This window comes from Aspergillus luchuensis, chromosome 5 (genome assembly GCF_016861625.1).
Source record: "Aspergillus luchuensis IFO 4308 DNA, chromosome 5, nearly complete sequence".
Lineage (NCBI taxonomy): Eukaryota > Fungi > Ascomycota > Eurotiomycetes > Eurotiales > Aspergillaceae > Aspergillus > Aspergillus luchuensis.
The window spans coordinates 2,089,305-2,116,445 of record NC_054853.1 but is presented as its reverse complement, the minus strand read 5'-3'; the positions used below and the strand labels follow the sequence as shown (position 1 = coordinate 2,116,445).

General features: G+C 50.3%; 8 protein-coding genes and 1 non-coding gene across 9 annotated transcripts; 5 read left to right on the top strand and 4 right to left on the bottom strand.

Moving 5' to 3' along the window:
• Nucleotides 1–1,590: 1,590 nt before the first annotated feature.
• AKAW2_50691A (uncharacterized protein) lies at nucleotides 1,591–1,897 on the top strand (the record flags this gene model as incomplete). The annotated part of the gene is made up of 2 exons (XM_041690537.1): nucleotides 1,591–1,693; nucleotides 1,758–1,897. 2 exons carry the CDS (start codon nucleotides 1,591–1,593, stop codon nucleotides 1,895–1,897), a joined length of 243 nt encoding a protein of 80 aa, XP_041544112.1.
• A 1,771-nt stretch (nucleotides 1,898–3,668) lies between these two features.
• On the top strand, nucleotides 3,669–3,740 carry AKAW2_t50006A. Its single transcript has one exon. It is a non-coding gene; the product is annotated as a tRNA-Arg (tRNA).
• Nucleotides 3,741–5,080: 1,340 nt separating this feature from the next.
• On the top strand, nucleotides 5,081–6,386 carry AKAW2_50690A (D-mandelate dehydrogenase-like dehydrogenase; the record flags this gene model as incomplete). Its single annotated transcript, XM_041690536.1, has 3 exons — nucleotides 5,081–5,397; nucleotides 5,456–5,774; nucleotides 5,973–6,386. 3 exons carry the CDS (start codon nucleotides 5,081–5,083, stop codon nucleotides 6,384–6,386), a joined length of 1,050 nt encoding a protein of 349 aa, XP_041544111.1.
• A 45-nt stretch (nucleotides 6,387–6,431) lies between these two features.
• AKAW2_50689S (uncharacterized protein) lies at nucleotides 6,432–7,449 on the bottom strand (the record flags this gene model as incomplete). Its single annotated transcript, XM_041690535.1, has 2 exons — nucleotides 6,432–6,788; nucleotides 6,835–7,449. The coding sequence occupies 2 exons, from the start codon at nucleotides 7,447–7,449 to the stop codon at nucleotides 6,432–6,434; spliced, it is 972 nt and encodes a 323-aa protein (XP_041544110.1).
• Nucleotides 7,450–7,887: 438 nt separating this feature from the next.
• On the bottom strand, nucleotides 7,888–10,127 carry AKAW2_50688S (putative proteinase; the record flags this gene model as incomplete). Its single annotated transcript, XM_041690533.1, has 6 exons — nucleotides 7,888–8,112; nucleotides 8,161–8,221; nucleotides 8,273–8,348; nucleotides 8,396–9,646; nucleotides 9,695–9,884; nucleotides 9,930–10,127. 6 exons carry the CDS (start codon nucleotides 10,125–10,127, stop codon nucleotides 7,888–7,890), a joined length of 2,001 nt encoding a protein of 666 aa, XP_041544109.1.
• Nucleotides 10,128–12,559: 2,432 nt separating this feature from the next.
• Nucleotides 12,560–14,627, top strand: AKAW2_50686A (putative siderochrome-iron transporter; the record flags this gene model as incomplete). Its single annotated transcript, XM_041690532.1, has 6 exons — nucleotides 12,560–12,765; nucleotides 12,814–12,837; nucleotides 12,894–14,268; nucleotides 14,318–14,334; nucleotides 14,383–14,460; nucleotides 14,513–14,627. 6 exons carry the CDS (start codon nucleotides 12,560–12,562, stop codon nucleotides 14,625–14,627), a joined length of 1,815 nt encoding a protein of 604 aa, XP_041544108.1.
• A 103-nt stretch (nucleotides 14,628–14,730) lies between these two features.
• Nucleotides 14,731–15,564, bottom strand: AKAW2_50687S (esterase/lipase family protein; the record flags this gene model as incomplete). The annotated part of the gene is made up of 1 exon (XM_041690531.1): nucleotides 14,731–15,564. One exon carries the CDS (start codon nucleotides 15,562–15,564, stop codon nucleotides 14,731–14,733), a length of 834 nt encoding a protein of 277 aa, XP_041544107.1.
• Nucleotides 15,565–18,260: 2,696 nt separating this feature from the next.
• AKAW2_50685A (uncharacterized protein) lies at nucleotides 18,261–18,569 on the top strand (the record flags this gene model as incomplete). The annotated part of the gene is made up of 1 exon (XM_041690530.1): nucleotides 18,261–18,569. The coding sequence occupies one exon, from the start codon at nucleotides 18,261–18,263 to the stop codon at nucleotides 18,567–18,569; it is 309 nt and encodes a 102-aa protein (XP_041544106.1).
• Nucleotides 18,570–24,523: 5,954 nt separating this feature from the next.
• On the bottom strand, nucleotides 24,524–27,079 carry AKAW2_50683S (threonine/serine exporter family protein; the record flags this gene model as incomplete). Its single annotated transcript, XM_041690529.1, has 1 exon — nucleotides 24,524–27,079. One exon carries the CDS (start codon nucleotides 27,077–27,079, stop codon nucleotides 24,524–24,526), a length of 2,556 nt encoding a protein of 851 aa, XP_041544105.1.
• Nucleotides 27,080–27,141: the final 62 nt, after the last annotated feature.

Below are 27,141 nucleotides of genomic sequence, written 5' to 3'. Positions count from 1 at the left end.
TTCTTAACCGAGGAGCGATGGCGGAGGTTGGAAAGATCACTGCATCTGGAGCGAATCCAGGGTTCTGAGTCCTATCACTGGTATTCGAGCGCAAAGCTTTACAAACTATCAGTATGAGACTGCTCAGACTCTTTCAAGACCTGTCTCGTCTTTGCCATTTATGCAGGTTTGCTCACTGTATTTCTTAGCAGAGTGTGGTCCAGTCTCCCTTTACGCTATGAATACTTCCATACGCTTCTGTCGCATACATCATGTGTATTACAGATGGATAGCATCCACTGAAAATGTGTGAGAGGAAAGGACTATGAGAATAACATCTGTGACAAGTGAAAGTTGCCTACTGACATTACCAGAAACATACACTCCTGTCGAGTCGCAAGTTTCTAGGGGCCCCTAATTTGCGGTACTTTGGAATATCGACACATGGATAAGCCTTTTCTTGGGAGCGAGTTCCAGCCGCTTTTTTGATGAATCCAAAGACATCTAGCTGGGAGCTCTTTACTAAGCAACATGCAGTTGAGTGGCGGCATAAATTACACGTGAGATTTTCATCCCATCCTTGCATAAGTGAAGACGTCAGCGTGCAATGGCTTTGCAGTTGCGGGGAAGGAGCTGGAATGAAGTAAATTCACTACTCGCATGCTGTTAATTTCGCCGGAGCAGTTACCATACATGGTCCCATCCCAAGTGATCGTCATGTACTTTATACATCTACATACGAGGAAAGAATCTACACTGGAAGCTTCTCGCATCAGGCCATCTGCACAGCTGGTGCTAGTCAATATGTCTGCATTTATCGCGGGGAAACACACCCTACCGTAGGCAAGATGCAAGCATTGCTGCCATGGCATGGTCAAACTTACGGCCTGACTCTGTTCATGGTACTCAACGCCTCTCATGAAACCGGCAAGTCAATCTACCGGTGTCTACAGATCCCCATCTCGGTGTCATATATTGAACTCAATCGGACGATTATAGTTTCCTTCCTCAGTGCAAGTCAGCAATCATCTAAGTCCCTACTTGGCATAGACTGAGCTGTAGAGCTACAACACAGTCCTTCACGGTACTTCTGCCTTGGGCTGCAGCGAGGCCCTAATTACTGACAACGCCACCCTCATCCCAGCCCATATGAAGAACATCCTATCACATCCAAAAGCGCCCAGTCAGCGGCAGATGTACCTGTGATGTACTCGATCGCTTGGTCGGTATTGCATGCCGTACTTGGTGATAGCTCACGCCCGTTCCAGGGGCGAGAGAGCGCCAACACCGGACAGGCCCAACGATGACCTCCAATCACCACCCTCCAGAATGTAACCTACGAGACACGGATCAACAAAGACAGGGATGACGAGAGGTCGAGCCAGCTGTTACTGTATTGCAGCTTCTCATCTGGTGACTACCCCGCATCCGGGTTACGAGGAAGAGCATATAAACCTTGTGTCACCCGGCCAGACAATAGAGAGTGATACCTTCCAACTCACCTGTTGTTCTCATCAATATCAGGATCAAGATATCTTGTTCTCTCATTGTCTCTGCTGTAACTACTCTTCCATTTTCAAGAAACTACTACAAGAATAGCGACTATTCAAGATGTCGACCCCTGCTATCCAAGGTCTCTCGTCTATGGGCTCGTCTGTCGGTGCATACTCTAGACAGCAGCTGGCCACTTTGAGAAACAGATTCTTGACTACAGGTAGGTTTTCCATCACAACACAAAGAGTATGGTAAGAAGAAAGGCACCCTAATAGCCCATTTAGAGAAGCGCAGGAGGAGGGCACAGCTCATCTCGACCTCGTTTAGCGTCCACAAGCCGGTCTGGATTGCTGCAGGGGGTGCCGCTTACACGACGATGGGCGCGGTCTATCTGACGCTACGCTACATGCGTCGCTTGAAATAAATCCACCTCCTCCGCGAGCGAGTGAGCGAGCGTGTCTGGTTACCGCTATTGGTGCTTTGAAAGCCACGAAACTGGAATAGAGGAGGGGACTTGTCCGAGACAGCGATCTACATCCTCATTATTACCGACCATTCATTTCACATCATTTCTTTTTTTCCTATTTTATTTGGGTTACCCTCTAGGGTCAGGTACTTTGGACGGCACGGGATGGAATATGCAACAAGGAGAGGGAATGGAATCATGACATGACGGAGTTTTTACGCGTTTTGGGTTGCATTGGAACCAATATTCATCATGTATTTAACAAAGACACAATTACAAACACACCCAGGAATGGCCATAAATACAAGAAACAATTACTTACAATAACTTGATGCATCGTTAGTGAAAGAGGGGCAGACATTCTAAATCCCTGTTGTGTCTTTTTCACTAGTTATTACCTGTTGGCCAGGGGTGGTGGCACTCGTGTGATCATCCTTTCTCTGCTCTCTTTCACTGGAGTGTCTCTGGCTGCCTGTCTGTCTGCCGTGTATTAATACCAGCTGCACAATAATGCAGCACACGCGACAGGGATAGTTAGGTAGTAGCCAGCACAGTAAAGTAAGTAAGAGTAATCTACATCAAACCCATTGGATCACACCACGCTGCGTCAGCGGCTGTCCTCATACCACAGTACTACCTCTGAAGTACATTCTGGGTGCGGTAGTGGTGGTGGTCTGATCACATTCATCTAACCATCCCCTACTTTGTGAAGTTGACTCTCATCGCAGTATTCATCTAGCTAGCCCTGATCAACGTTTAACATCTAGTATATCCATATACTACTACTCTCCCCACAAGAGCTTAAGCAACCCACTCTTCACCTCCATGGGTACCTAGTACGTAGTACCCGTCATGGCAAAAGTGGGCCACAACAAGTTACCCCAGATTCCCATCAATTTATTAAAGTTTCCCTTTCGTCGCCATCCTCCGACCCATCCGGTTAATAAGTAACTAACTAGGGATGACATCCGTGAGGATAGTAGGTAGACAACACCGTTCCAGTCATGGAGGGAGGGGGGGTTGGGTCACCCGATCATTGGATGGGAAAAGCAGCGGTGGCTTTGTTTCTGGCGATGCAAGTAGACTTCAGAGTCGTCTTACCCCGCCCGACGTTGACCAGTCAGAAGTGGTGGGAATGGGCTGTGAAAAAGGTTAGTTGTTGTTGTTGTTGCATGATCATCCCCCGGATCCTTGGCACCCCCGCAACCCAACCGCCCATGGAATGCTGAAGTTGAGCTGAGCTGGACTGCACTGTTGCCTTGACTGGACTGGACTGGTCGGGTCTAATCTGGTCTGGTCTGGGTGGCTATGTCGGTACGGCAGAGGTACTTCGTGGGTACTTCAGGTGGAGTTCGGCTAGGGGGGAGGGGCCGGTATCTACCTAATTTTGTTGCAGGTTGGTGGATTGCCACTGTCACACTGGTAGTAGTGTAGGTGGTGATGGTGGGTGTTGCGGGTTGGCTTCACGGGGTATATATTGCTTGATGTTGATCACTTGTGCTGAGGACTACCGTGATGGGATGGGTTTATGGGGTAGTGATTGCTCACAAATGATGCAGGTAGCCTGTATGAAGCCGAGAATAGGCAGTAGGAGACAAATGAACCGATAGTTGCAGTTCCGACCGATGAATATTGTTGTGTTTCACAAGGATCATGAACACGAACATAACGCAGTCGCAGAATAATAAAGGGTTATACAACCATTTTATACGGAGAATTACAACAACAAGGCCTGCTGGCCCAATGGTAAGGCGCTTGACTACGGATCAAGAGATTGCAGGTTCGAATCCTGCGTAGGTCATTCTTTTTTGTTTTTGCTTTATTTGCATCTTCGGTGTTCCCGCTTCCGGGTCCCCCCTGTTGCTGAACACCAGCAGCCATAGCAGCGGTCGCACTTTTGGTTCATCCAGATTATTCCATCGCTCTGCTGGTTACTTGCCTCTTCATTCCATAATACCCATCTGACTCATGATCACAATGCCGATCGATGAAAGAGTAATGTGCTGTCCTCGAGAATGCTCGTCGAATCATAACCTCGCCCCTGGTAATATGGCCCTGCCGGTCATGGAATTTGTACTTTACTCTGATATCTATTGTCATTGAAACTTCTGTCTACAGTCTGTGTGGATTGACTGATCACTGCGATGATACACCCCCTACGGGTATCTCGGTCGAGCTGCTTGACTGATACACATGAGCCCCATGCTTACCTTTTTTCTCACACAGTGGGAACCACGACATCAGTCTACCATGTAGCTGCAGAGGGAATCCTGCCAGCTGATCCGAGAATTATCATCGGTATCTGCATTGCAAGTATGAAACGGCCACTGATGGCCCTTTGCAGAGACCAGAGGACCTGGTCGAGCTGGTTCTCTCAACCATCGTTGTCTTGAATCATCGGCAGAACTAGCTACAGTTGGCGGAACAAGAAGGTATTGAACGTCTTGCATGTCAATTGAGTTCTTTAGCATCAGAAGCATGGTGTTTCGTTCACTTCAGGAAGGTCTCAGTGGTAAGTAACAGAACCGGACAATCCAGAGTCTCATTTAAAGGCGTCATCATCGCAATGATCCCAATAAATTGCAACCAATTCAGAGGTTGGGAGTTCATGACTCTTCATTGCAATATATGTCCCATTAGTCGGCGAAAGCTCGAGTTCACCCCTTGAGAAGAAGAACGCCCTCCGATGGCCCTAGCTGTTATAAAGCTAGCAGCCTAGTACGTGATACTGCTTGACCTTCATATGCCATCTTTTTCTTCCAAGCTAACTAAGAAAAGCTCCGGCATCGAAAAGCTGTCCCACCAAATAGCAGATCGACAAGCCCTATCACACTGCATTTGATCTACACGGCGAGACTGTGAGCAGAGTGCTATCGAGCAGCATAATATGCAGCCTACAATCCAATCCATAGACATTAATAGTATCACTGTGTGTTAGTAATAAGAAGGCTTAGGATATTGACACCTTTTATACGAAAGTATAGGGAGAGTAGAAGAAACAGCATAGAACCTATCCCAGCTATCTGAGCAGACTTAAAACCTGGACATGATAACAGATGTACTGGACCTCTCCACTCTCCACTGAAAGAAACAAGAAACAAGAAACAAAGTCGGGGTAAAAAAACACCCTCCTCAACCCTGATGATCATCATCCAGGAAACAAGTCCGAGGTCGAATCGGAGAATTATCCGCAAGACTATCTATATCACAACTATACATACTGTTACAATTCCCAAAACTCATCTTTCAGTTTCCTCTACCAATACGTACATCATATCTTCAACATATAACACCACCCCAACTAATTCCACCATGACCAAGCCAATAATCCTCCACCTCGGCGACCCCATCGCCTACAACCACGACCTCTACAACGGGCCCCTCTCCACCCGCTTCACCATCATCCGGGACACCTCCCCGACGCGAGAAGCTTTTATCGAGGCTTTGAAGTCTGACAAGTATACCCTTTCCCCTCCCCTCACAAAAAAGGAATTCTACTAACAAATTGGAACCCAGATACGGCCCCATCACCGCCCTCCTCCGCCCGCACTTCTCCTCCGGCAAAACCATGTCCCCCTGGGACACCGAACTAATCTCTCTCCTCCCACCGAGCGTAAAGATCTTCGCCTCCGCCGGAGCAGGCTACAACGACATTCACATCCCATCGCTCACGGCGCGCGGAATATACTACACGAACGGGGCGGGCGCGTCCGACGAAGCCGTCGCCGACACAACACTATACATGATCCTGAGCGTATTCCGGAACTTTACTGCGTCGCAGATTGCCGCGAGGTCCGGGGATGAAGAGAAGTTCATGGAGTGTCATAAGAACTTGGCGGACGTGTCGGTGAATCCGAGGGGGAAGGTGTTGGGGCTTATTGGGCTGGGGAGGATAGGGAGTGAGGTGGTGAGGAAGGTGAGGGGGGCGTTGGGGATGGAGGTGGTTTATTATGATGCGGTGAGGGTGGATGAGAGGAGGGAGAGGGAGTTGGGGGTCAGATGGGGGGGTGGGGTGAGGGGCGTGTTGGAGGAGGCGGATTGTGTGTCGGTGCATTGTCCGTTGAATGAGGAGACGAGGGGGTTGATTGATGGGGAGAAGATTGGGTGGATGAAGCATGGGGTGAGGATTGTTAATGTGGCGAGGGGGGGTGTGGTGGTTGAGGAGGATTTGGTGGAGGCGTTGAGGTCTGGGAAGGTGGCTGCTGCGGCGTTGGATGTTCATGAGTTTGAGCCCGTTGTTGATGCTAGGTTGAGGAGCATGGAGAATGTTACTCTTACGACGCATGTTGGGGGCGGGGCGGTGGAGACTAGGATTGGGTTTGAGAGGTTGGCCATGGAGAATATTTTGAAGGTGACTGGGGATGATGGGGAGGTCGTAGGGGAGCCGCTTACGGCTGTTAATGGGAGGGAGGTTAAGGAGGTGTGGGAGAGGATGGGAAGGGAGTAGTATGGCATTTGTGGGAGCATGGTATTGTGGTATGAGGTGTAGCTGCTAGTTCAGATAGCTTCCTCCGGTTTCCTCGTGGATCAAATCGAACATGGGCTTCGCGCTAAAATACCCTGCCTTTGGTGTGCCGACGGACTTGTATGTGAATGCTGCATCCGCTTCGTCTACCTTGACGGTCTGTCCGCCCCGGCCTGCGGCTGCGGCGTCGGCCATGAGCTGCACGTAGCAGCACTTCTCTAGACTGACGAACCAGAACACCGTCTCCTCGATGGATTGTCCTACAGTTAAAAGCCCGTGGTTCTGCAGCAGTGCGGCTTTCTTGGTGCCTAGGGCTTGAGCAATGCTCTTGCCCTCTTCTTCGGCCAGCACGATGCCGTTGAATTGATTGTACAGGACGATATCCTGCTCTGGTTAGTTGAAGGTTCTATTGCTAGAGGGTACCACTGACATTGTAGAATGCACACGCATCCTGCGTGATGATATCCAGCGGCCGTCCGAGAGTACAAAAAGCCCGTCCGTGAATGCTGTGGCTGTGCGCAGCGCAGAGCACGTCCGGCCGAGCAGCATGAATGGCCGAGTGAATCATAAAAGCAGCAGCATTGAGCAGCCGGACAGGTCCACCGCCAATGATTTCCCCGGCGTGGCTCACATGGATCAAGTCGGATGCCTTGATCTGCGAAAATGCTTGGCCAAAGGGGTTCACCCAGAAGGTGGTTGGGTCGACGGGATCACGGAGTGTGATATGTCCTGCCACGCCTGGAACAAAAGTTAGTATGAGTTGCCAATCCCATCGAGCCGAGGTTATTCGGATGTGCGTAGTAGGGATGAGTGATGATGGCATACCTTCATCGTAGCCATTCTTGCCGAAAATGCGGAATGCGGCTGCCAGTCGACCTTTGAGATACTCGCGCTCCTTGTACTTGTCTTCGAAGACTGGTGGTTGTGGGAATTTCTGGGGGGTGTTCTTCACTTTAGCGGCTTCGGCAGCCGATTCTTGGGTGGAATGGGTTTGGGTGGGAACGGGAGAGAAGATGGTGGTTTCGGTGGCGGTGGGAGGGGCCATATTGATGTAGTAATGCGATTGAAATGAAACAACTTGATGGTGGGGGGATGGCAATTAACGCAGGGGTCTGATGATGAAAAGAGAAGAAGGGATGAGGGGAGAGAAGAGGAGAAGATATGCTTATCTGACCAGCGCGGGGTTGAACCAAAGCAAGTAATCAAGGTTACCCGACGGATCTGAACCGAGGTTGCACCGCATCGCTATGGATGCTCGACCAAGTTTGGTTCATGACTATTCCGTAAGTGCCTGGAGTTGGAAAGACATGGAACTTATTGAATGTGATCAGTCATATAGCCTGTGGAAATATCTATTCACTCTCCTGCTCCGGGATGTTCTACTGCTATATACACTCGAAACCTGTGTTGGATAGACTGAGTCATGAGTCATGCGAGAGAAGCAGAAACATTGAGCAAACACATTAACCCCGACATCCCAAATCTACAGCGGTAGCCGTGGTATTGCCATTCTTCGCGTTTCCTCCATTAGTGCTTCATATAGCTGCCGGTCCTCGGCATTCATCCCCTTCTGTGCCGAAGGCGACGCTTTCAGTATGGGCTTCACGTCTGCTTTGCATACTACACCAGGAGGCGGAAGCTCTCCTGTCTGAAAGTATTGACGAATCTTCTTGTGAATACATACGGATGGCGCCGCCAACGTTGAGTGCTAGTAGAGTCAGATCGTTCATCACCCTTGACATGTGAGGTCACTTACGCCTTCGGAATCCTGCTGTAGAAGCACCGAGCCAGGAAAGTTCTCGGACATCTTGCGCGCACTGCAACCGATTAGCCTCGATGCCAAGTTTCCCAGGGAACAGGGAAATTACCTCCGCAGAGGAGTCACTGGGTCGAGCGTATTGCTGACAAAGAGCAGTGGATGGGAGGTGTTGGCTGCGAATGGCCCTATAAAGCTCAGTAATGAACGGTCCAGGTTACAAAAATACTACTACCTGTAAGCTTCCACTTCGGCTTGACCTTCCATCCTACGCAGCTCATCAAAAGACTGGCCCAGTAATCCCCAAGCATGGCACTATCTTCCTGCAACGACGCCCAGGAGCGCCGGAACTCATCTTCGTCAGCATCCTGCAAATACTCCGCATCGGCACAGAGAATGGCTGTGCTCGAATACGCTTCATTGTGACCCGACACTTGGCATTCAGCAGACCATGGTCCAGCTTGAAGACATTGATCGGAAGGGCATGACGGGGAGCGGCCCTTGACTTTATAGTCGGCAAGGGTGGCGCCACTTTGCTGCGATATCTCGGTCGCTATCTCTGCCAGCTGAGGAAATCCATAAAGTGGCTGATACAGAGCAATTCGCAGGACGACCTTGAGATCACTCCACGTCACGACTTCCGGTCCTCGTGTAGCGGAGGCGGGTACTGGTAATGAGCGGTTGTAGAGAGCATCTTCTAGTGCCAGATATGTTTCCTTGATGGCGGCCGGTCCGCCTTGAGCATAGAAAGGGCAGACATCTGCTCCAGCCTCATTGCAGTAACGCGTAAATTGATCGAAAATGGCGTCAGCGTCCTCAACAGCATTGGGCCCCTCCCCAAAATAGTACTTGTCGGCATCTACCACAGCATCAAGCACAACTCGATGAATACGATCGGGAAACATAGTTGCAAACGTGGAGCCTAGAATGGTTCCGTACGACCGACCCCAGTAAAGGAGCTTCTCCTGTCCCCGCTGCCATCGCGTTCGCGCTACTATACTCTGTCCTGGATCATAGCCATGGATCTGATCCTGTTGGCGCTGCTCCAGCAGGCCTTGCTCTGCACGCCATTCGCCGTGTCGCTCAACGATCTCAAGCATATCTCTAGCCACAGGGGGCGTGTTGAGGTGTTCGCCCAACGCCTCCTCTCCATCCTGCGGAGGAGTGGACAAGTTGGCAGAGCATCCAGTGTTGAGGGCAGACGCGCGAGCCCAGCTATGCCAGAATGCATCCTGTGCGCTACCCAATGTGCCTTCGGCTGCCACTTGAAGCTCCCAGTTTCGCTGCGCGAACAGATGAGGAAAGCAGCTGAACCCTGGAGTCGTGTTGTTGACCCCGCGGGGATCGAATCCAATGATGTCAAAATACTTGTCCCGCGAAGCGCTTTCTGAATCGACGATACTTGGGTCGTTCTCCGAGTCTACGGTCTTTTGCAGGGATTTGCCGCTGACAAGCACCTGGGCGACGCCTGAGCCACCTGGACCACCTGAAACGCTATTAGTCAGGACGATAGCATAGACATTCCCAAGCATACCTGGGTTCGTCAAAACTGCGCCGCCGTATCGGGCATCTGTCACCGGAACCTTGGCTGGAAGACGAGTGATGGCGATCGCGAAGCGCCGTCCTTGACCATCAGATCGGTGGTAGTCCATGGGCACTTCGAGACGGGCGCATTGAAACCCATCAAAGCAGTCATGGTACACAAGTGATTGCGAAGGAGTTATCTTTACCGGTCAGATGCTTCTGGCGACAAATGCGAAGTCTCTCACCTGTTCCCAGCTAAACTCCGAGTGGACATTTATCTCAGTGTGTGCTCCAGGATAGAGACACGATGTCCACCACGCAAGAGTTGCCAGAGTTACTACAGCGATTCCTATGCCATGGAATACCTTTCGCCAGGCTCCATATTTTGCAGTATGTACGTGAGCCTGAAACGACCCGTATTCAGAGGCTTTTAAGGGATCCATGTGTTCTCAGACTAGACAATGCACGGCATCCACTTCACCGTGTACGCATCGAGGGGATAATCAAGGGTGCCCCACGAGTTAAATGTAGATTAAGCCATGGTTGACCCAAGATACCGGGCGGGCTGACAGGTCATTCAGCTGGAGCTGAATATGAAGGCCTGCAGTATCTGCATAGACACGACGACGAATTAAGAGTAAGAGATTTGCAATGAACCCGAAGTGGGGGTTGGATAACCACGGGGCTCAACTCACCAGGATAAGCCGCGCATGCCGAGATTGAGAGGGAAGATCGCGGTCGGAAAAACCAAACAGAGGCCAGATGGCGGATCAGCGCTGGTGGCCTGTGATCCCTTGCATTTTCTTAGGCTGCGTTCTGCCTTCCTCTAATTGCCTAGTAGCAAACTCTTCGGAGACTAGCATGGATCAACCCGGAGGTTATTGGCTGATGCCCTTATCACACTCCTCCTACCCAATGCAAGGTCAGCATCCATGATAGATGTGGCTATAAGCATCTGGGAACAGTGGGTCTGTCATCTCAGCAAGAGATCACCCCCTTATAGCGCGATCAAATGTCTCCGGACAGTCGATAAATTTGATGTTGGTCTATCTGGCTCTGACGCTAAACCACGCTCCCGCAGGTATCCAAAACTTGACTTTGGCCGAGTTGCCTGATTGACACAGCAACAACCGATAATGTAATTTGTACTACCGTTCGCATAAATGGGATAACGTTATTTCAACTCTGGGAGACATTTGTCCTTGTTGGAAATTGGTTGTTTCATCCCCATCTGGGCTCTTCGACGGAGGAAACATACAGATTCCGTGGCGTCCGTTATGTGCAGAACAGACTGGCAGAGTCGAGCAACTCATCGATACCATTCGTGTATCAGAGCAAATAGTAGGCAGAAAGGCCATAATTATCCTGTCCTCTCGTCCATCGGCGAGGGACTACGATGGATGCCATCTTCCGCTACACGCTCCCAGCCAAGGAAGCCAGTGCAAGGGGTGCCATATCCCAAGATATGTATCCACTGTAGTTCTTCCTGTTTACTCATTTGATCGCTGGCATGGCGGATTATGTGGCCTGGTCATGACAAATGCCAAAGTGGGTTTGGGACGCCTGCTTCCTTCGGGATGAACAGCGGAGAGTATGCTGAAGCTAAAATTCAAGCTCGAACGTGAAGCTCACCAGCAGTAGAGCCAGTTTCCTTCCTAGCGTTCCTCTCTTGCGTCAGATATACTCTAGTCCTAGCGATGGCGTCAATCATTCCAGAAGAGACAAGGTTATGTGATCATGTCCTGCTCGCCAAACAGTGCACAAACTCGAATAAGCTAGAATCAAAGTTTCTAAGCAGATCTCCGCCTGATCTGCCCGGCGTATACTTTGGTGTTGTCAAAGGACGAAGCAGGAGACAAGTACGGAGTAAATAATGCAGCTGCAGCAACATCCCCCATACTCCTTTTGAGCCAAATGTTGAGACGCGTCCCGCATGCATCACGTGCGGGGAACAGTTTCCCCAACTCCAACTCAGTGTCCGAAACGGGAAAAGTTCCAGCCTCGGTTCTCCGCAGCCCTTCCTCAAGTTCTCAACACTCAGGCCCCTCCCCATCTGCCTTGCCACCAAATGGAGAGATGCTACTCACACTGACTCAAAATCAAATACTCCGATAATCGCGAGCAAGTCAGTATTGGCCTGACAGCTGCCTCTTCGCCGATCGACCAAAATGGACGTGCGTGGCAGCCGGGCTTGTCCAGTTTGGGAGGATCATTGCCATCCCCCGCAGGATCCATTGTAACTAATGCAGCTTCTTATCAATAAGTGCCCACTGATGGTCACATTCCTCACCCACTGCCGTTGTCGGTGCTGAATCCGACTAAATGTTTGCCCGTTTTCGCGACCAGGTTTGGGGCATTTTGGGCCTATAGTCGTCGATCTTCACCCGGATCGGCACAGTCGGGGGCTCTCCTGCGCCCTTGCTGGCCAAGGCAGGCAAATCGCACCCGCTGGGGTCATGGATTGGGATTGGCATTCCTCCTCCCCCCCACCAAGCCCATAGTCACGTTAGCTGATGTCTTCGTCACGGCGATCTCTTCGGCTGTCCACCAGGTCTGCCTTCCTCCATTTATCCATCCGCCCTCCCAGTCAAAGGTGTATCAATGCTTGTGCGTGGTCTGAGTGACGCCATTTTGATCGCAATCCCACTCTTTCTACTGACCGCCTGCATCTGCGAACGCCAGGGATGGAGATAAGTGAGTCCGGTCTGTCGCACTAATGAGCTTGATCACTCGACACTGTATTTGATTCCGCTATCTCGGTCGACACTGTATTTGATTCCGCTATCTCGGTCTGTCGCCTGCATCACGGAAAAGCATACATACCTGATGTGGCCCGCCCAACTGAATTCTGTCCTCGAGTACTCACATCCCCACAATGGCTGGCTGGAGCGGAATTTTCCGTCCGTCTAGGAGACCGGAAAACGTCCCCAGTTCCTTCACCACGGAGGATGAAAAGCACGATACAATCGATGTCACCGTTCACGAAGCGAGTGCAGCATTTTCAGATGCCACTGGGGCATCAAAGATCCAAGCTGCCGAAGCCGTCAGCGGGCGCAAAGGCCGGTATCTGTTGTATGCGGGGTATGTATGTCATATCTCTATTCTAGCATAAGTGCTGATCACTTTCAGACTGGCGATGATGATGGTCATTTAGTAAGTTATCATCTCTCTGCGGCGACAGCACCTTCTGATCGCTGTTCGGCTATCAGTGAATTAGACAACTCGACCGTGGGCACTTATCGTAACTTTGCTACATCTGACTTTGACGCTCTTGCTGAATTGGCCACCTTGAACACTGCTGCGAGCATTATTTCCGCCATCTCCAAGCCCCCAATCGCCAAGATCTCCGACGTCCTCGGACGGGGTGAAGCCTATGTATTTGCCGTCACATGCTACGTGGTTTCCTACATTCTTTGCGCCTCTTCCAAAAACTTCAGCACCTACGCAGGCGGATACGTCCTCTATTCGATTGGGCAGGCTGGCACATCCTTCTTGAATGCCACGATTGTCTCGGATCTATCATCTATGCGATGGAGAGGTTTCGCCTATAATATTCTCTACCTCCCATTCCTCGTCATCCCTTGGGTGTCCGCGTTCATTGTGCAGAGCGTCGTGGATGGCATTGGCTGGCGTTGGGGAATCGGCATGTTCGCCATCTTGATGCCTTTCGGTGCCTGCTTCATTATCACCACCCTCCTTGTCTTCCAGCAGCGGGCCAAGCGGTCAGGTCTCGTACTCAACGAACAGCTTAATCTATATGGTTTCTTCTCTCGCATCGACCTAGGTGGCCTATTTATTCTCAGTGCCGGCTTCGCTTTGGTTCTGATTCCTATTACACTGGCTGCTACCTCTGCTGGCCGTTGGAAGACCCCCTGGGTTGATGCATTGATCGCGGTGGGAGTCGTGATCCTGGCTTGCCTTTACCCATATGAGAAATACATTGCCCGGCATCCTGTGGTGCCTGTGCGCTACTTCCGCAACCTTTCAGTTCTGCTCCCAGTGATACTGGTATGCATCGACAACATCAGTTTTGGCGCCACCCATACATATTTGTATGTTTGGTCCGAGGTGTCGCATAACTTTTCGCCACGCAATGCGCAGTTCCTCTACTACACGAACGGGGTTATGCAAGCCCTCGTGGGCATGGGCACGGGCTTACTGATGTACCGCCTACGATCCTACAAATGGATTGGCGTCATCGGAGCGGTCGTTCGCATGGTTGGATATGGGGCCATGGTTCGCCTTCGCACAAACGAAAGCTCTGTGGCCGAGTTGTTTATTGTGCAACTGGTGCAAGGCATTGGTAGTGGTATTATCGAGACGGTCGGAATTGTTGCGGCACAGATTACAGTGTCTCATGCAGAACTAGCGCAAGTCACATCGTTGGTCCTGCTGGCCGCATATTTGGGCAACGGGATAGGCTCTGCAATTGCAGGGGGAATATACTCAGGACAGCTGCGTCAGCAACTGCGGTTACATCTGGGGTCTGGGGTGAGTGAATCTACGGTTGATCGGCTGTACAACTCTATTACAGGTACTCTCCCAGCATGGGGGTCAACCGAGCGAACAGCGATTGACAGAGCTGTAAGTAATCTGCCTCGCCTTGCCCGTTCAACACTAATTTGCCGTTTAGTATTCAGATGTGATGGGGTACGTGAGCTACACGATTCGAACTCATTATCAGACTGACAAATCCAGGTCGATCACTATTGCAGCTCTGGCCTTTTCTGCCCCTATAGTAATTCTGTCGCTATTTTTGCCCAACAAGAAGCTTGGGTATGGTGGCCCAGAACTTCTGATTCCTCTTTCACTACTGACAGGCCACTAGGGACGGACATAATCTTGTCCAAGGCCAACAGCCTCCCGAGCGCTCTGAGTCCACACTGGTGGACGAGAGAAGAGCGCATGGAAGGAACTTGGATATTTATGAGACAAAAGCGTGAAAGGAGATGGCGGTGGTATTATTATACATTATGACACTAATGTCTGGTAACTTGGGTATCTAAAGATAAATGCTTATATACAACGTTCAACAGATACCATCCTTCACCTGCCAGGAGATCCCAGCGAGCAGACAAACTCGCGCTTCGGAGTAGAGTCCAAGGCGTTCTTGACCAAATTCCACACATTTAGATCGTAGGCCTCGCCGATATGGCCGACCGGATCAAGAGGGCAAGTGTCTTGCACCCATTCATTGGTCACCCCATCTTCATGCACAAAGGAAGTGGAGGTTGGCGTGACCAGTTCGTCGGACCGCGATGCAATGACCGTTAGATTATTTCCCGGCTGCACGATAGGCTCGCCGTCGTTCAAGCGATCAATGGCAGCCCCGTCCGGGCCGAGGTCGTCACAGGCGGCGCAGCCCACAGTATCCAGGATGTCGCCGATCAGATCGCGCGATAGGTTTCCCAAAACATAAGCGATGTCATAGATCCCCGCCAGGTTGGTGCCTCTCGTGGGAGGTGCAATGGCCACCAGCTTATCCAGCATCTCCGAGATGCCATCCTCGAATTTAGGGACGTAGAGGGTTTGGAAAGCGCCTTCGGAGTGACCGACAAGATCGATCTTGTCGGCGCCCGTCTTTTCTTTCACCTCGCGAATATACGCAGCGATTTCAGTGGCCGATTCGGCGATGGCCTTGAGGCCGCCGACCAAGGGGAACCCTTCATATGCACCGTAGGTTTTGGCGTAGGTGCAGTAGCCTTGCGCTTGTAGCCAACCTTGCAGGTAATTCAAGTCTTCGTAGTAGGTCGCGCCTAGCCCGTGTAGGAGCACAACGGGATTCGGGTGTTCGGTGCTGTTGCAGGAGAAGTCGTTGATGCTGTAGCCTAAGGCTGGTAGGATGGCCGTGGATGCTAGGAGCAGCGATGATAGATGCATTTTGGCGGAAAGTTGTTGCTTTAGGGTTCGGAGAATTAAACAACGGCAGGGGTAGAGTGACGGAGAATGCCATTTGAGTTGGCAGTCACCAGATTTTTATCGTGAATCCAGAGGTGGGCCTTCATTGTGCCCAGGAAGATAGGAATCGGATCTGTACCTGATCGAGAATGTGAATTCGTGAACCGCTGATCACTTTAATTAAAAGTGGACGGGATGCTTAGTCGCCATTGGCACCAATTTGTGACTATTGGCAGCGGCTGAGACCGAGTGGATCGTTGACTCGGCGCTGACTCGTTTAGTGTTGCTTGGGACATTCCCTGACCCGCTTGAGCTTCATTTCATCCCTTCCCGAGCAGTTGGTTCACTGCAATCAACGCAGTCACGGAGAGCAAAAGCAGTCACAGACAGCTAGATCAGTCACGGATGGTCCGTCACTGCTACACGTCACTACATCTCTACAACTTCACGTAGATGCAAGATATGGAGTGAAGATGTCTGGATTCAGTGACGGATGGGCTGCTCTGCAAAGGTATAAATATTCCCGTTCTCACCTCCCTCTCTTCTCTTTCTTCCTCATCTCAAACATCTCATCTCATCATCATCTCGGGCCAAATCCATCGATACTATCTTCTATGCCTCAACTTACCATCGATATAAGGCTATAGTCGCGATTGAGTGGTCATTATCACGACCCACCCCATTCAGCCTCTTCCTATATACTACAAGACGACTACAGCTCACTGATACCTCATACATACACTATATGTGAGCTTGGCGAACACCAGACTCTATTAGCCCCCTACGCAAGTCCAGCTCTCGATGTTTTTATATATCCCTCAGAGTTCCACCGGATCGTCAGGATCAAGCCTGTGCCTTATAGACATCAAGTTGGATAAAAAGCTATCGTAAGCATCCTCATTTCGCAGATTGAAGAAGAGATAAAGCCCCTTTGACCCATTATACAAACTAACATACGTCTTTGTAATCACCAGCGAAGTCTACGGATTCTCCGTGAACTCGAAGGTCGAGTTGAGTGCCTGCATGTCTTCAGGCAGCAGTGGAGACTACTTGATCTTGATAGGCCCCAGACAACTCGGCGCCTCAAGGAAAAAATGAAATCGACGTCATCTTCGGTATAGCGTCAACCAGAATGACCTTTGGCAGTACTAGTTGCCATCACCGGAACAAACAACACTGGCAACTTACCCAAGAGTACACTGCTTTCGAGAAAGCAATGAATATACGAAAGACAAACTATGGTGACATCTTTCGTCCTCACCATTACATTCAGTCTTCTCTCGTTCAAGATTCCTCGAGCGGCTAATCACCTCATGTGTCAACACAACCGACCTTACCTGTATGTCGGTACCCATGAATGGGTTGGGTGCATTAATCGAAAGGCATACGAGTTTGTCGCCAAAGCCCACTGCGAACACCAATATTCGCAGACTGCTGTCATAAACATATAAAACCTGCCAGGTCAAGCATTGCTTCCGGCACATCTTGGGGAGTTCCAGCACACTTCACTCGCTCTCAGCCATGCAATATATCCCCTGGGTTTCCGGACGATACACCCAAAATAAATGTCTTGTACAGCGAGGTATAATGGCAACAGATGTGGTCATAAATTATGCCAGTTCCTTTCAGACATATTAGCCTATATACAAGCAGCTAAGGCCTAGAGCCAGGGATTCATAAGCTCGCTGACTTGATGAGGGAAACAGCCTCCTGAAAGTGAGACTATCGAAGTGACACTTATCGACTTTCTCACCGCATCAGTGCTGGGCCACACTTATGAGGAGCTCCATCCCGCCGGCCTAGAACCCGCGCAAGCCTTCACCCAAGACTAACCGGCAACTTATGGGAGATTCCATACTCTATATACTTCCCAGCGGCTCTTCCCTGTGATTGAAAAGGATCTTGAGACCCAGTTATCGCAATACAAATGCGAACGCGACGTGCTGGCGTTTGCTCTATGAGGAATAATACTGGAAACGACCAATGGGTCAGCATTTTCACCGACGGAACCATGGGTTTCGTTCAATGATGATGGCACAGCGATCCTTTCGCATGACCGTCCAGGTTGCGGAAAGCATGTGTCCTGCACCAAATGAAAACTTGACACGTTCTTGCCTACGTCATCCAGTTGCAAGCGAAAAACGCAACGGGTATACTATAAGAATAGAGCGTCAAAGTCAGGAACATAAGAACATAATGTCGCTTCTGCATTCTCATTCAAAGTTATGCTAAACTCATATATTTATAACCGGCCGATGGCTCGTTCATTGAGAAGATCGAGGCAGCACATGGATCACATCGTGGACTATGCTACTGTGTTATGAAAACCTGGGCAGCAGACTGCTGGGAAGAAAGATCTGGTCAGGTCTTGCTTCTCTTGTCCTTAAGGAAGAAATCGCGGAAATCCACAATTACGGCACTGATAAACAAACTTCCGAAATCAGAAAGAAAGTTAAAATCGCCCAAATGGCGGCGTGGAATCGCCCTGGTGGGCAATAATTCTATATTGCTCTCCGATACACCGTCGCTGCGGGCTTTCTTCTCCCGGGCTGCTGCCGTCTTTGGCTTCGCACAACCTTCTCCGTTTCAGCGATAACCACCTAGTCTCGGAGGAAAGCATTCAGGCATACCACCACTCAAACACGGCAATACATGTCTGGTTCTAGCTCCAGAAATTGATGTGCTCTTCTCGACGCTCGATGGAAGGGGCTTCGACGGGCAGCAGAGAGTCTCAATCTGCCAAGGTGACTGCATCACCCAGACTCGAATTCCCTTATGCATGCAGAGCTAAGCTGAAGTTCGAAGTCGCTGGGATGAATGAGAACACCATCCCTTACAAAATTGGTCTGTCGACACGTTTTGGATATTCCTCTCTACATGCAGCCCTGGTTACCACATGCAGAGATATCCTAACGGAGATGGTCACGCACAATCTCATAAGCCAAGAAAAGTCGAATAATGGCACGCTATGTCTGTCCTGGATTTAAGCCTTCTCAATTGACGAGAAGCTACAGAGCCATGACGCGTGTTGAACGGGCAACACCAACTCTCTGTGCCTATTGCAGTAGTCACCTGCAAAGTTGCATGAGAGTAATGGGCACATTCTCTGACACCACCTACGTCTGGAATACCTTGGGGTACCTTTTCCCAGTAGGTGCCCATGGGGTGCTTCTGCTTCTTGGCGAAGGGTTTGAACGTGTTGTCTCAAGACAATCTTCTAATTATATCACTACCAAAGTGAAATTCAGCGAGGGACTATGATATACAGGAGACGCGTACGAACATATGAATTTCCGCGAAACTATTGGTGGTGCGGTAGCACTGTCTCCGACCACACAAACGCTCTCCATCAGCCGGCTAACGTCAAATGAGACTCATCACCTTGGTGCAGCTTGTTTCAGGGGTAAAACTGAACATATACGTCAATCAGAACTGCTTCGATGCCCTGTATATTGTTTCAATGTCTCACACGGCTCTTGCAATTCAACCGACTCTAGTTGATCCATAAGACTTCGTTCTGCTCCTCTTCGCCTCACGCCTACATGGTTAGGCTCCGGAAGAAGATGACGGTCGCAACGGCTGGAATGACTACGTGGTGGTCGTAGCTATGAACTACCCGAGAGTCATTCGTGTATGTTTGACATTAGCAACGATGATTCAGGATAAGACGCAAGTGGAGGCTCCATTATGGAAGACCGGTTCAGCGATAGCCCATTGCCGCGGCGCCGACCAACAAGTTGAAGCAAGCTTTGACAATCAGTCTGCTATAAGAAGGTGCACCCATTGAGCGAGGTCGGAAATTGCAGGCTGCTATCTATTACTACAAACACAAGACGAGTCTACAGAGTCATATACTCAAAGTTGGCTTCTTCCATTCGAGGCTTTTGGATGAAGTCCATGTTGGCATGCCGCCCCTCCACAAGCAAGGCGCTCTTGAACCACCAACATTGTATAAGTCTCTTGCAAAGCGCCCTTAGGTTCCTCATGCAGATTTTGATTACGCTCGTACGAGTTGGATAATTAATCACCGAGTACCTACATTCGAAGCTTCAGGCCACATTTCCCGCAAGCTCTGGAGTTATGTTGGCAGCTGCCACTTCCTGCCTACTACCCAAGAAATGAATGACACCGCCACGATTCCGGCTTCACTCAAGCTACCAGGGCGATGAAGCTGTGAGATCCGTCGAATCTGCAGCAGCTGATACAGTAGCCGTTACTCTGTCGTCAATGAGGCAAGGCTCAAAATCAACATCAAACGCGAAAGCTTCAATTCCGCAGTATCCAGTCCCAGTTTACAAACACTATGACTGTTGTTAAAATCAAACATTCTTGTTTGATAAGGCTATTAGCTATCCTCGGACCTGGAGATTACCTCTTACAAGATGCATTCTTTTCATGGAGCAAACAAAGGCTGGAAACCGAGCTCCCTTCCGGCCATGCTTCTAAGGTGCACCAAGGACTATCTCACAAACCCGGTACTGCCGCTGGTCAACCTACTCATGCAGATTGAGGAGACCCGAGCTCACTTCATGCTGTACAGCATCGGCGCTCATAGGTTTATCTCATAAACCCGGCACTGCCGTTGGTCGACCCCCAGACGAAGATGACTCGAGCTCAATCGACAACACAGTCTCGGCTCTTTTGGACGATAACCCTGTTACCAATATGTGCATTAAGTGCCGTCGACCCTCCGTCGCTTGATGAGCGCATGATGAAGGTCTTCGGGATCTATATCCCATCCAGCTGAGCTTGGTACGAACGATTATGCAAACCCAGCATATATAAAGGGAATGCACGTACGTCGCTTCAGTCACTCCCTTATGGTGGCTGTTGCGGATATAAAAATCAGCTCATATATGAACCGTCATGGAAGGAGAGTCACGGAGCTGGAGGCCTGCGAGGAACAATCGACGTATTTCCACAACTCATTTGCATCTTGCTTCTCCACGGTCATCGATGGCCCAAACAGAAAGGGATGTCGTTTTGATCTCGCCACCTCATCTCTATAGCGCTATGCGTGGCGACAAATGGCCAGCTACAGGGTGTGCTCGAACAGCATCTTCTACCACCAGGGCACGTATTGTGGGTGTCTCTGAAACTAGTCACTAAAGGAAATCTTAGCAGTGTCTAAGCAATAGAATTACTCGGTCGAAGATAACGACTTACTGTCCTCTATATTGTATATTCTATCACCATGGAATGTACTACGAATGGCTTTGATAGCCGCAGAGCCTGTGTGCTGTCCCGCGACACAGTCAAGGAATCACTGTGCGGCTGCATATTTTACCACCAGGGAACTGGAGCTTAGCATGACCTTGCAACTGAAGAAGCTCTTGTGGTATCTCCCTGATGCACGATGAAGACATACCGCGGGAGTTTCCATTTTCCTATCTTCATGGATACCTACATATAGCAGGACCGAACATGCCCTCTCCATCAGCAGTTGACTAGTTCTGCATTCTTTCAAGAGTCTACATATATAGCTGGGTACAAATTATTACCCATGCGTTCAGCGACGCCATTGTGGGATCTCTCACTGCCAGCTACTGGTTACGGCTGCGTGCGAATTGCATATTTTATCACTAAGGCACATCCTCAGCAGCTCCATGGGCAAAGTCTCTCAACTCTTTCGATAGTCGCCTCTCCTTTCGGCTATTCTATGGAGATGTTTGTCCGCTACATGGGCCGTCACTGCAGCACTGTCGAAACAATACAACCTGTATTTATCACTTCGATAGCTTGTCTTAGTTAGTGGTGCTTAACGAAGACGATGATATAGACATGTCGGTTGAACATCGTCCGCCCGAAGATGCGGTGACAACGCCCATGGTTCGTCGCTGCAAGTCCAGATCTGAGCACCAACACTGGCCGACTGCCAGGTTCCTGAAACTCATGGCTCATGACGAGGATGACGCACTACATCTAACATTCCTCAGGATGGCCTTCCCAATCTCAGACTATGGAAGCCGAGAGTCTACCAACGGCAACGACAGGGCTAGCCCAGAGATTCAGGGCGCTTCCGGTATATATACCATCAAATGTCAGTCGAACAAAGCAGCCAGTCTTAAGTAACAGACTGAATGGCGGTACAGCACATCTGCAAACAGAGTTTACAGTCCGACAGAGCAAGGCATTGATCATAGGCAGAGTGGAATGGAATTGTGGTTTATGAAACAACCGCAGCAATCTCGCTCACAATTCTTCCTCATTTCAGGAGTGTTGTAGCTAATGCGATGGCCGGATGATCGTGATAACAAAACCACAATGACTCCAGTCCACTCTGTCTGGTGTGCCTGGGGCTCGCAATGCGAGTACCCAATTCCTTTCAAAGGAACCATCGGCGCGGGGTATTTATCTATCGTGGCATGGCTAGCTGCCATACATACGCGGTGAGCAAGACACGAATCATCATTCTTGGTTGAAGAGAAGGCTCATTAGCCTTCTCCTGCTGTCTACGTCACAAGCAAGATGAGATATCGAACGAGAGAAGCCACATATGCAGACTCCGAAATCTTTCCTCGGTCTTTACTGGAGGATGGTGTTAGGGACTTTGCTGACCGGGATTTCGTTATTCAGTGGGCATCTTACCGGTCGCCGAGTCAATCAGAATACTTGCGAGAGGTTGTTCGCTTTCAAAACCCTTGAGAAAAGGTTTATGAGGTTGCCGCTGCCGTTGTTCTACCCGGTACGATAGCTTTCACGTTGATCAGTTGTCCATGCTGGACAAGGGTACAGCCGATGCGAAGTCTCCCTCGATATTCGGAGAAGGCATTAGAGACTCTGCATTCAAGCTATGTCTTTATTCAAAGGTATATCGTTCAACGCCCGTTGGCTTTGAAAGACTTGCTCTGGCATCAGTACATCTCAGACACAGCATCGTTCTCATACTCAACGACCTTCCTAAGGTATGTGTCGTCGGTGACTACAAAGGTACATGGACAGGAGGACATAAGCCTCTGGGGACTCAAAGCTGAGGCAGTGTATCGCTCAACGCCTCATCATCTTGAAAGCCTTGTTTGCAGCTGCATATTCAAAGGCAGGCTTATACAACGGACAAAGAATCCTTCTCGTCATCTACTACATTGCCAAATGGTATGAGTCGTCAACGATCATGATTATGCGTGAATCAGAAGGACATAATCCACCGTTCATTTCATTACTACATATACGAAAGATTCCAGTCACACGACCAGAGCAACTGCATGATACAATCAAACCAGAAAACGTCTCCGCCGTCACATCGTGAGGTTCACGGGGTCCGGTCCTCCAATCACAATCGATTTGGAGAAAAAAACTGGGCGTATGACCCAGTCGACAGACTTGGCCGTTTGCTGGATGTTTTACATCGGCGAGATACTCATTGCATTATCTAACTATCCTCTGCTTCTGAACAGAGAGTATTGCCCCCACGATTGAATCTTGCCTTTTAGAAACAGTCAGTTCACCGAGTATCGACTCGTTCCTTTGCATCATTTTCATCCACCTCCCGATGATTACAACCCTGCTCACACTACAAAGTATCAACTAAAAGCCGCGCGCATCTCACCTACTTACACAATGAAAGTATGACGGAGAAGTTATCTTCTACTTCCCACATTCTCTTACACCATCGAGCAAGCGAGAAGAAATATAAACTCAGGACGATTGGAACCCTCTTCTAATGCAAACAGACATATCAAATCCTCTCTTCAGTACCCACCAACTACATACATCAAAGAAAACCCCTTAGCTCAAGCTGAACCTCTGTACAACCCAGACATATAATATAATATAATATATATGGGTATGGATGATTTGACGAAGAAACACTACGCTACGATGACTTACTTCATCAGACAAGAGAAGAGAAGAGTACTTACGCTTGAGTGGGTGGTCCAGACCAGACCAGACCCCTCAAAGAGTTGAGGAATGCGCCGTGTGATATGCGATACTTGGAATAAATTTATTGTATGTATGTATGCCTGCATGCATGGAGAATCGAGCGGCCGAAGATGGCTAGAAATCAAGACACCAAGGAATAGGGGCTGAATGTCTACGATGTATGGCTCTGGGAGAGCAAGCAACTTGAGCTCACAACAAGCCTTGAATATGAACATCATCAACATGCGAAGCACTTCTACGAGATATACAAGAAGAGGAATGGGGATAGATGATATCCAAGTCCACGGATGACATTTATCTAAAAAGTGGTAGAGACAGCGGCCTGGGGGTTGCTGACGTTAACGTGACTTGCTGGGTGATAGTGGTAGATACTGACCAGTCTGACATCCGACATGGTCTTGGAAGACTACATCCAACGAACGTTGTATCGAGATGCATCAGGGGTATGATTATTTCTGACGAGGTGGAATGGTCCCTTGTCTGTCTCAAGATTTAGTTATACTATCAATGGGTACTGCTGGCTGGCTGTGAATAAATTATTACAATTCTGTTGCTTACGAGGATTTCTGAGCACTCTACCATAGTCATCAGTCTAAGTTGATACAGACCAGTGGCTGTTCTTTCAGCTTAGGCGGACTTTGAAGCATGGAATAGGTTCACACATGCTCGATTGGACATTCAATGTTTCATGCGCTGGGAAAATGCAGGGGTTTATTTCATCGAGGTCGGTTTGGAGACACCTCGCACTACTATAGGTTACGAACCATAATTTTCATCTCTAAGGAGAATTCGGCACCATGTCATTATATCCAAGCTATTTTATCTATCCAGCAAACCAAGGTATCAAGGCTAGACATTGCCCTGCAATGACCCGAAATAAAGAAAAGTAGAGATAAAGAGTAGTAAATAAATGAATCAATCAATCAATCAATCAATCAATCATATCTATGCAAAGCCGGCTCAAATGCAACACGAGATCCCGAAATACATGATTCAACGCATCGTAACACAGAATAAATCCAAAACCGCTCGGTGTATATGTAATTATCAAAGATCAACTCTAGAAACTGAACAGACCACTGCGACGCTTGCCGAAGGGATAAACGATCAAGGCAGACACGAACAATCCCACCGTAATGCCAATGGCGACCTGGATCATACCGAAACCCAGACTGGCAATCGACGAGTCTGTGGTGCTGTCGGTCGCTGTCGTGTTTCCCGATCGCAGGTTGTCGCGCACCTCGTCGGCATACTGGATACCGGCCAGCAAGGAACCACTGGATGCCAAGCCAGACGGCACCAGCACGAAAATACCCGGAAGAATAGCTGTGGCGGCGTGTCCGTGCCACAGCCGACTGTACAAATTACCCAAAAGACCGATGGTGAAGGCTCCGACCGTGTTGGCCACCTCGGAGTTGGAGCCCAGCTTGAGGGTGCTGAAGTAGTTGGTCACGTAGCCGCAGACGGCAATGACGATCATCACGGGCACTTGCTTCCACTTGCCCTGATTGATGATGGCTAAGAAAATCACATAGATCGGAACAAAGATAAAATGCTGAATGTACTTGCTTCCCCACACGTCCTCGTTTTTGCAGGTTGTGGACGAGGCCGCGTTGCCGTCAATCAGCCCGTAGATGGTAGTGCCGACCGTGATGCCATAGCCGAGGAACATGGAGTAGATAATGGAATAGACCATGCGGATTGAACCGGCAATCATCTGATGCGACTGCAGTTCCAGACTGCTGCACAGGACCATGAAACCCGGTAGGATCAAAGCGATCGAGGACTGAGCCAAGGCGGAGAAACAGAACAGACGCTCGTGCGTCCCATCGACGGTGGCATAAATGGAACCAAAGGCTCGCGCCAGGAACGACGTCAAGATGGCTGCCGTGACTTCAAACACGTTGGAGTACAGCACCGACCGGGGCGCCAGCACGTGTTGCATGAAGCCGACCAAGCATCCGAGGAAGAAGATAATAGGCATATCGATGGGGCGGGCGTCAAAGGCAAAAGGGCCGACGGCAACACTCGCCAATCCGTAGGTGACCACCAGAATCCACTTATTGAACCGCGGGGGCCGCTTCATGATCAGATCAAGCTCCTGGATGGCCTCCTCCACCCCGATCATGTCGTGAACGACGTTCTTGTAGACATTGTGCGTTTCCGCCAAGCGACCCAGATCGACTCCCTGCACCACACGGACCAGCTTGACCTCGGCCGTACGCGTAGCCGGATCGTCAAAAGACATGATCATGCACCCGGGTAGGTACAAGAACTGCCCTTCGACCTCGAGAACACGAGCCGTCATCTGCATGTACTCCTCGAGACGGTGAGTGGGCGCACCATAGCGCATGAGCGCTCGGCAGAGCTGCATGATGTATCGTTGGCGGGCCAGAATCTCAGCAATGTGCACCGTCACGCGGATCTCGTCCTCGAGGCGGGTCTTGCGCTTCTTCTTGCCCTTCTTCTTGTTAGGAATGTTCACCAGAGTGTCTGCCGAGGCAGGCAAACTCGCTCGGCTGAGGTTCATCGACGCCTCCACCAGGGAAGCGGTGGACTGATGACTCGACTTCTTGTACCACTTGACCTTCTCTTTCTTGGGCGTCGCCGTTCCAGAGGAGAAGGTGCCCGCGGAAAAGTCTCTCCGAGGCGTGGCGGTGCCGGAGGATGCCACGGACTCGTTATCCGAGGAGTCGGTCATGGACATATTGTCCCGGTTGGCCTGCTGCTGGGCGTGTAATTTGAGCAGCTGCGAGAGGATACCACCACCGCCGCGACCACCCGGAGTGCCAGCTCCGTACCACGAGTCCGGACGACCCAGTCCATCGGGCGTCTCCTGTCCCGACTTGGCATAGGCCGACTTGGGCTTCCGGCGTTGATGCATGTTATGTTGGGTCATGCTGCGAACCAGGCGATGGGCTTCGGCACTCGGCGGGGGAGGCGGCTCGTCATTACGGCCATGGGGATCGAGAGGCTCCTTCTCATCACCCCTGCGGCGGGGAGGATAGCCGCCCTCCAGATCATCGGGCAACATGGCGGCACCCAAGTCACCTACATCATCCAGCGGTCGACCGAGGCGTTCACCCAAGAGCACGGTCTTCTGGCGAAGCAATTTGCTGGCGTTCCTCCAGCGGTCCTTGGCGGAGATGGGTTGTTGCGACTCATCTTTGTCGAGGGAGGTGTCTCGAGATTCATTGGCGGTGGGCGAGGAGCGTTTCTCTGCATCGTTGCCTTCTCTCTCTACCGGATCATGTTCCTGCGCGTAGTCGCGTTCGAAATAGTCGGCCAGATCGGTCGATTGAGCGGTCGTGGGGACGAAGGAATGCACTGAGCGCAGGGAGTATTCGGAATCCCCGCGCGGCATGGGCGGGCGTTCCGGCACCGTCTCATTGTTGTTACTGACGGAGCGAAATCGAACGCGCGCGGGTCTGGTGGTTTCATTAGGGCCGCCCTCCTCTGTTGTTGTTGCAGCAGCCGGAGGTTCGCCTTCGGGATGGGAGGGGGCGGATGGCTCGCCCGAATTGCGCGGGACGAGGGTTTCGTCGTTGCCGTCCCAGCTGTTCTGGCGGCCTAGGAGTTCATAGGAGGCATCGTCATGGCGAGGTGACTCCGACATTGGAACAGTCCGAGCAGCCAGCTGCGCGGACAATCAGGATAATGTCAAGCCAAGACAGGTGT